At 41.0% G+C, this 9,612-nt stretch overlaps 1 protein-coding gene across 1 annotated transcript in view; it reads left to right on the top strand.

Moving 5' to 3' along the window:
• Positions 1-9,612, top strand: part of hdac11 (histone deacetylase 11) — a gene marked incomplete in the record, with an annotated part of 46,352 nt that overhangs the window by 2,853 nt on the left and 33,887 nt on the right. The window contains 4 exon segments of the mRNA XM_014026316.1: positions 1,508-1,564; positions 1,648-1,796; positions 1,988-2,088; positions 3,138-3,254. Of these exon segments, the coding sequence (XP_013881770.1) occupies positions 1,533-1,564; positions 1,648-1,796; positions 1,988-2,088; positions 3,138-3,254 (399 nt within the window).

The raw sequence follows: 9,612 nt of genomic DNA, 5'->3' as shown, positions 1-9,612 counted from the left end.
GGCACCCTGTGGCAGCCACTGGCACCCTGTGGCAGCCACTGGCACCCTGTGGCAGTGAGTGGCACCCTGTGGCAGTGAGTGGCACCCTGTGGCAGCCTCTGGCACCCTGTGTCAGGTTCTGGCACCCTGAGGTGGTCAGTTGCACCCTGCCTCTGGCAGTTTGTGGTACCTTCATGGCCAGTGGTTTCCACAGAATGTCAGTTTTTTTACTAAGTATTGTCAATTTCTGAGTAAAAATTCCCATTACCTGTATAAAAGATTTTAAATTAGTTTTAAAAAGTACTCTTCATCATCCTTTAGAATGTTATATACATACAAAGCACTGTTTAGAACATTTTTTATTCCAAGTACTGTTTATTAAAAAATATCATCATTTTCAATAACTCATTTTCGAATAATAGGCAATACCTAATAAGTATGACGACTCATTTTGCCGAAAATTGGAAAATGTCTTCTCCCAAAACAGCAGCAGCCGCTGTGGAGGATGGTCTGGCAGCCTATGGCACCCAGCGGGCAGCGGCAGCCTATGGCACCCAGCGGGCAGCGGCAGCCTATGGCACCCAGCGGGCAGCGGCAGCCTATGGCACCCAGTGGCAGGAAATGGCAGGCACTTCCGGTGGCAGCCTCTGGCAGTCCCGTGGCAGCTGCCACTGCCACAAATTGAGCTAAGGAGTGGTGGGCACCAGTCCGCTAAAGCGCAAATCCGCTAATTGCGGACCAAAATATTTCTTTTGCACTTTAGCGGTCTATCTAATTTTTATAATTCATAAGCAGATTTGCGCATTCTAAAATTAAAATGCAGTACCACTAATAACTAATTATCTAACAGTCATCATTATCTTGAACAGCAGAAGGTATGTTGGCCAGCCTGTAAAAATATCGCCAAAAACATCTATTTTTTAATACAGGCTGGTTAGGTATGTTTTAACCAAGCCGTATTGTTACACATCCTTTCACATGTACAACGTTTAAATTTCTTGCAGATAGCATTTTCCTTTCTCAAGTTATGACTAAAATTAATCTAAAAAAACGTTACTTCCTGCCCAACTCAACCAAGCTACTCCCCGCTGCCTCCAGCGTCAAAACCCCAATTCGACCAATCACGTCTCGGGCCATCTCCGCCCACATCAAAACCTCGGCCAATGACGATTTGGGCCGTCTCTGCCCRCAGGACAACACGTTCTGCAGAGACCCCTACTTGGAACCATCAGGCAAGATGGGAAGATTTTGTCTGACTCGTCACATGTGCTTGCATCATAGTATGTTCTTATAAACTCAGGGAGGAGGTTCAGGGTTTCTTTGTGTAAATGCAATCGAGTTAAACACTGGTTTGTACCACTCTCCATCAGCTTGATTAATGGATGACTAGCAGAGCCTGAGCAGGGTAATTGGAGGCTCAGACTCAGGCAGGAATTAATTGTATGTGAGAAGGTACTGTATGTTTGTGTGGCTATACTGCCCATTCAAAGTCAGTTGGTCTTATCTTGTCTTTCTTGTTTTCCATTAGATGAAATTAGAAATGCCTAAAAAACATGTCTGGTAAAGAAGATGAAAGAAAGAGGAGGTAARGAACACAAAAAAGAGCAATGGTGTGTCTGATAACCTGTGGTATGTGAACACAGCACTCCTTTGCTATTCTTCCTCCAGCTCTCATCACACTGATTTATATGTCAGCATCCCTGCAACATGTTTGCCCATCGTGTACCACCCAGACTACAACATTACCTTCATGGGTCTGGAAAAGCTCCATCCCTTTGATTCAGGGAAGTGGGGGAAGGTCATACACTTCCTGAAAGGTAAGAGCATGTGACACAGAATGGGACGTAAGTGACACCTCCCTGTGCTGATATACTGTAAACCCCACTTTTCAGTTCCACACACGTTTTATAATATCTACAAATAGCTCTCGTCCATGATTGTTTATGTACTCCTATTGTTTATGTTTCATGTATTGTAAGTATTCCCATTGGGCTTGTTTGTGTCTCAGAGGAGCAGTTCATCCATGATGGCAACATTGTGGAAGCCCGTGAAGCTACTGAGGAGGATCTGCTAGTGGTTCACTCTAAACGCTACCTGAACAGACTAAAGGTAGCTTTACTTTTCATCCACACTGTCACTGTGGTATCCGTCYGTCYGTCAGTCCATCCRTYCGTCCGWYCSTCCCTCCCTCTGGTCTCAGGGGCAGCAGCTTGATCAGGGAAATCCAGACCTCTTTCCCCCAGTCATCTCTTCCAGCTCTTCTGGGAGGACTCCAATGTGTTCTCAGACCAGTATGAGGCATCCGAAAAGCCAAAATTGGATTGTAAAAATTTCGTGATGAAAATTGCGGCATTTTGTTTGCAGTTTCGACTCTTCGGCCCCTTCTTGTTCACRAAGGAATCTCTCTGCCAAAAACTGTGGCGCTTTAACCAGGACTGAGTTGTGGTCAAATAATGATGAATRTCAGAGTTACTTAACATGGGGTTTCTAATTTATTTGTTTTTTCCACAGTGTAGACTCCAGTGGAAAGAAACCCTGCACAGTGATGTATAGTTAGGTCATATTTGCACACTGACACAAAAAAAGATGTTGAGACCCATCTAGCGCCATAAATTGTGAGATCTCAGCCTGATTCAATAAAGAYCTTCCCCTGAACTTTGGAGCCCCTACTTTTTATAAAACGTTGCCCGCACCCAGATGTAAAGCATAACATACGTGTCCCACTGGGATGGGCTGAACCAGTGTAGATCAGGCTGTACATTCAGTTCCTTACAAGGTGTTAAATCTAGATGGCTCCAGCTCTGCAACTGAACAGTACACAGACACATTTTCTCAACTTAAGCTTGGCCTTATCACAGTTTGTACCAAGTACCGTACACCTCAATTATTTAAATTTGCACGCACGAGATCTCATTTACTCCCGCGAGTGTTCTGGCAGGCATTTGCCACCATAACATAAGCTTTACTGTAGCTGTTTGACAGAAAATGCACGGATAGAATGGTCCAGTCCACACTAGTCATGTGATGTAGTAGCAGAAAACAGGCCTTTTTAAAATAATTTAAAATCTTTTTTTGACCATAGAAAGACAGAAATAAACAATGTTTTTGTTCTTTTAGTACAACTTTCAAAAACTTGTCACTGTTTTGTTTCAATATAGTGGTCTGTTGTGGTGGCATCAATCACAGAAATCCCACCTCTCCTGTTTCTGCCTAACCCACTGGTGCAGAGGAAGGTGCTGAGGCCGTTACGAACCCAAACAGGAGGAACAATAATGGTAGGTATATAATAACTCTGTCTTCTGTGTTTTTCTGTTTCTTAGGTCATAATTTAGGAAGGCTGCCACAGATTGCTGACCATAATTCAAATCAGCTGAGCTATAGCCATTGCTTAATTTCTTAATTTCCATTAAGACATAAAATAAATACTGATTACAATGCAGGCATTGTACCTGGGAGCATAGGGACGACCCTGTGTTTTGCTTAGGTTGTGATGCAATGCCTGCACTGTAATTATTATTACCTCTGACAAGGGGGTGGAGGGGTGGGGTTCGGTTGGTCAGTCAAATCACTCAAAAACTTGTGGTCGGTCGGTCGGTCGAATTACTCAAAAACTTGTGGTCGGTCGGTCGAATTATTCAAAAACTTGTGGTTGGTCGGTCGAATTATTCCAAAACTTGTGATCGGTCAGTCGAATTACTTAACAACTTGTAGTCGGTCGGTCAAATTACTCAAACTTGTGGTCGGTCAGTCGAATTACTCAAACTTGTGGTCGGTCGGTCGAATTACTCAAAAACTTGCGGTCGGTCGGTCGAATTACTCAAAAACTTGCGGTCGGTCGGTCAAATTATTCAAAAACTTGCGGTCGGTCGGTCAAATTATTCAAAAACTTGTGGTCGCTCAGTCAAATTACTCAAAAACTTGTGGTCGGTCAGTCGAATTACTCAAACTTGTGGTTGGTCGGTCGAATTACTCAAACTTGTGGTCAGTCGGTCGAATTACTCAAAAACTTGCGGTCGGTCGGTCGAATTACTCAAAAACTTGCGGTCGGTCGGTCGAATTACTCAAAAACTTGCGGTCGGTCGGTCAAATTACTCAAAAACTTGCGGTCGGTCGGTCAAATTACTCAAAAACTTGCGGTCGGTCGGTCAAATTATTCAAAAACTTGCGGTCGGTCGGTCAAATTATTCAAAAACTTGCGGTCGGTCGGTCAAATTATTCAAAAACTTGCGGTCNGTCGGTCAAATTATTCAAAAACTTGCGGTCGGTCGGTCAAATTATTCAAAAACTTGCGGTCGGTCGGTCAAATTATTCAAAAACTTGCGGTCGGTCGGTCAAATTACTCAAAAACTTGTGGTCGCTCAGTCAAATTACTCAAAAACTTGTGGTCGGTCGGTCAAATTACTCAAAAACTTGTGGTCGGTCAGTCGATTACTCAAACTTGCTGACTGTCGGTCGAATTACTCAAAAACTTGCGGTTGGTAGGTTGGATTACTCAAAAACTTGCGGTTGGTAGGTTGGATTACTCAAAAACTTGCGGTTGGTCGGTCGATTACTCAAAGACTTGCGGTCGGTCGGTCGATTACTCAAAGACTTGTGGTCGGTCGGTCGATTACTCAAAAACTTGTGGTCAGATTGTTGTGAATTTTTTTACACATGTGGGTATTGGCCAAAGGAACACACCATAAAATTTTGGTGATGTTCCAGATCACGATGCAGATACAGGAATTTTTTTTTAATTTGAGCAAATCAGCCTGGCTACACAAAGTGTCATTACATCAGACGCATGCCTTTAGGAAACAGGAAGTACAAGTCGCAAACTGGCTGGGACTACACCTCCCAGGATGTCTACTATTGGGAAAATTGTGATTATTCTGTTGTAGTGGTCAGGTAGGGGTGGAATAAGCAGTTACACCTGTCTTTGATCTCGGTCTCAGAAGACCTCCTTTAAACACAGAACTCTGTTCATTTAAAGCCATAACATGTTTTCTTAAACAGTAAAGAGACATTTTATTCTTATTAATCAGATAATAAACAGAATAATCTTCTTTTACTCATAATTTTATCAAAGTATAAAAAAGAATGTTATTACAATGTTTTATTGTGCTTTGATGTAAATCACAGCTTGAACTTTAACTGTGAAACCGCAGTGATTGATTATAGATTTTTAAGTTTGAATATTTTACTTAACTAAACTTTGCATTATGGTTAAGCTTTATTATGAAACATTTTATAATTATTTTTATCTGAATCATCATAATTAATGTTTTATACGAAATAATTAATTTTTAAGTTCAAAGTAAATCATTCTTTAAGTGCTCTCAGCAGAGAGCAGGTCAGAACAAGCTGTACGACTTTACAGACTTTAAAATTTTTGTTTAAGATAACACCTGGCAGTGCTTAATAACACTTCCTCTCTTAAAACTAACATCTCTGAACTAACAGTCTGTTGAGTTGAGTTGAGTTGGGAAAGCGAACATGTTCGTGCTTCACGAGGATGCAGCTGGCTCTCCGAGGAGGAGAACCAGCGTTTGGCTTTGAGCTTTAGCCCATTGAGTCAAAGGGAACCCCTCAGCCTAGACCAGACCATCACTCAGTCTCGTCTATTATTTTGAGCTTACCAAAGTTACTCACAGAGAAGCCTTTGTTTTAAAACGTCCATGGCAGAAATATTCTATTTTTGAGACGGAAACCTAGAAGCGCTTTGTCTTTATCTTCGATCGAAAACTGCCCAGGAGACGCTGAGGGAGTAATGTAAACACGCCTCGAAAGTGTCCGACTGGATGAGGTTCAGAGAAGTTCTTCACCAATTGGACGATMTTTCTTCCGACTTGAGCCATGGTGGTGAAACCATCCCCAATCAAGGTAATGGCTGTTTGTTACTGAGCGTACCTGAGGTTTGGCTGGATTCGTTGAGAGACTTCTGCCTTTTCTGGTTAAAATCCACATTCTTTAAAGGATAAAAATAAAACTAACTAATCCTCCTCCTTTCTTTCCTCTTAAACCTGCCCTGCCAAAACTTAAGAAAGAAAAAGTGCAGCAAACAAATGGTTTATTAACATCTGAACCTCAAARTTTGTTGTTAAACTTTTTATAGGAAATTAATCTCACAATAAGCTGTATATTAGTGATTTATTTGATTCTGTAAATGAATAAATGATCTCATTTATTTTAGATCAACTTAAATTCACTGAGTACGCTCATCTTATTGTGTGTTTTGTCCATTCGTTTTTGTATAAAGAAAATATTACCGAAAATAAGAAGAACCTGTGAATTTCCTTTTTATAACCTTCGTTATAACCAGGGGTGCACATAAAAGTTTTGGTCTGGTTCTCAGGGGAGAACCTAGAGTTGTTGCTTGGTGCTCACTCATATTTTCCTTCACTTATTTAACACATTTTTCTATAGGGGTTCCGAGCATCTAACGTCCCCCTGTTCTGTTTTTTGACTCCTATCAGCTGCAACGTCTCAGGACATCATGTCAAATCAGTCCAACAAGCTTTATAACTTATTCTTTTACTCTGCATAAATTTTGTAAACTACCTAAGTGGCCGAGGGGCTGGGTGTATGCCATATAAACATCACAAACTGAACATTTCATGGTTAAATGTCTTTTAGACTAACATGTCCTTCAGATGGACAGCTCCTGTTTGGTCTTCTGCATCTTCAGCCTTGGTTAAACCAGCTTTCCACACTCTCCAGTCCAACCAGCAAATACTGTATCTGTCTTTTGCACAGAGCAAAATAACTTAAAACATACAAATGTTTTATTTGTTAGACTGATTTATTTCTTAAAAGACTATTTTATTCAAAAATATTATATTATTTAGATGGTTTCAGCTCATTTAATTATTTATTCTTCRTATTTGATCATTTAATAAATTACATTTATCCCAGAAAAGCTGTATCACAGGATGGTCCTAAATATAAACAAGTTTAGCAAATCAAGAACCTTTTTTTAATATAAAATTGTGAATTAATTTTGTGGATCTTTATGATAAATTAAAATAAGATTTTAAACTCTTTCACCTAGAGAACATGGCAAGTTGTTTTTATTTTTTAAACAAATATAATGTTTTTGACTGGGGTGTTAGAGAATCTTCTTTGCTTTAATATGGGACAAACAAATGTTCTGTTAGTTAATGTGGTTTAATTAGAAAAACTCAGTGAATCTCACAGACAGCCTGCACGCGCAGCAACACGCTCATACAGCAGTCTCTCAGGAGGAGAGTTTAGTCACTCACACAGAGTTGGACAGATCTGTTTGATAACAACATTCTGAACATATATTTAATATAAAGTTAGGTTTTACAGACCAAAGTCTCTGGTAGTTCAGGAGCAAAGTGCAGGAGGAGAAGTCAGGACTGATCGCGTCGCTGCAGCAGCTCGAGTCGACTCGAGCGCTGCTTCAACTAAACTTGCTCTCACTGAAAGTCCCGCCCTGCTCTGCTCTGATTGGATAAAACGGCTCTGGACTTCTTCTGATTTGTTGAAGGCAGTGTCCGTTTAATCCTTATATCAGGGTCCAGCTGTGGCGCACCGAACAACAATTCATTCACACCAGTGTGGCTGGATTCTTTTTTTTTTAAGAAATCAAGTCGCCTTTGTGACCAAACTGGTCGCACTCTAGAGCCCTGCTAGCTGTTGTTTTGACAGACAATCAGGTACAATCTTAGGTACGCAAGGGAGCTTTATGACGTCCCATCTGGTGCGCTTTTTCCTTTTTTGATCGCGCAAGCGCACCTGCGCACTGCTTATGTGCAACTCTGGTTATAAGAAGTGTAGGTTGTACCCCTACACTGTTATCAACTAGTTTTGGCAATCTTACTTGTTGTCTGGAGACATAGAGAAATTACGGGAATAACTGAGAAGACACCGACAGCGGGGGGAGGGTCCTGCTGCAGCCGAGCCGAAGCTGGTACTGGTGTTAGACCAGACCGGTACCGGACAGCGAGACCAGCTGATCAAACATGTGAGGAACCCCTCCACATACAGTAAGAACTGTATTGTGTGATTGGTCAGAAGTTCATGGGAGTGTGTTTTTTCTGCTGAAAGCAATCTCTTAAAAAAAAAAAGGCGACTCGCTTCCAGAGCCGACTGTACCAGGAAGCAGCCGTTTATAAAGATAGTCAAACAGTTAAAAACTCATAAAAGGGGATGGTGGAATCTGACTGATGAAAACTTTAGAGTTTAATCCGGGACCAGTATGTGGATGATTAACGTCGGGTGACAAGTCTCTGACTTTTTTTCGAATTGGACTCCATCGGAAGAAATCCCATGTGGCTGTGGTGTAGTGGTAGAGCAGCCGGCTTGGGACCCGAAAGTCTTAGGTTCGACTCCTCGCCATATCCACATGTCGTGGTGTCCAAAACACCTAACCATAACTGCTCCCCAGGCGCCTCACATGGCTGCCCACTGCTCCACTTGGCTGTGGATGGGTCAAATGCAGAACACAAATTTCGTCATTGTGTGGAAACATACACTGATGACCAATAAAGCACCTTTACGCATACTGCCTGCTTAAATGTTTGCTACGTCAGAACTTCAAATTCAGCAAATGTGTTTCCGTCTCTGCTTTTGAGCATAACTCTATTGCAGGATGGGGGAAATTGGCCTTGGCAGAAGTTTGCACTCTCCAAGTGCAGTGCATGTAGTTTTTATTACTTTTGCATTAAAAGACATTTTAGAGGGAGCCATGCATCTTAAACACCCCAGGGAACAAAAGTACTGGGGAACACAGGTTTGGACCCATTTTTGCACAGGTTGGAGCGCTATAACCCATCAAGCTCCCATTGAGATATACACACAATAAATAACTTTATTATTGGACAAATTGTGAAGACTGGGTGGCGAGGAGAACCCAAAATGCAGGCAGGCAAGTCTCAAAGTAAACAAAAAAGACTAATAAAGTAAAAAGCCAACGTGGTGGCAAAACTACAAAACAATAAATCCAGGTATGGGAACAAGAACACATGAGGAAGTAACAATGATCAGACAATGGAGTGGCAGAGAAGAACAAGTTAAGTAGTGATAGAGCTGAGGAACTGGTAAGAAAGAGAAACATAACACATGGACACCAGGGGGAGGCATAGTACAAGACAACTGAAGGAACAAACGACATAAATCATCACACAAATGAAATAAAACAAAGCAATCCCATCACAAGGATACTGAAGTCATAAAAATTATGAACGCCCATATTTAAGAATCTAAAAATGTGGAAAACCAAGTCACTTAAAAAGAAAACAAACAAATTACTGAAACTTAAAAGAAATATCTGTGTTCAAAGTGAAATTTTTATAAAATTTGCTAATATCTGTGAATAAACAATTTAAGCAAAATCAAACCGAACGGTTTGTTTTTAAGAACATCAACTCTCACATGTATTTAGGAGAGAAACGTTCAGTGCCACTCCATGGGTTTTATTTCTAACTTTAGATAAAAGTACAAATAATCCAGAGGACTAGAGGGACCTGAACACAGGCTGAACACAGGTCTGACAGGTCAGATAGGATTAAAACCATAAGACTTAAAAACAACAAAATAAACTTAAAACATACTTGTAGTAGGCCTGTCGCGATAGTCAATAAATCAATTAATTGCACGATAACTTTTTTTGAGGTCGGTAAAAAAAAG

The sequence above is a fragment of the Austrofundulus limnaeus genome, unplaced genomic scaffold, assembly GCF_001266775.1.
Source record: "Austrofundulus limnaeus strain Quisiro unplaced genomic scaffold, Austrofundulus_limnaeus-1.0 Scaffold542, whole genome shotgun sequence".
Lineage (NCBI taxonomy): Eukaryota > Metazoa > Chordata > Actinopteri > Cyprinodontiformes > Rivulidae > Austrofundulus > Austrofundulus limnaeus.
This window is presented reverse-complemented; position numbering and strand designations above follow the sequence as displayed.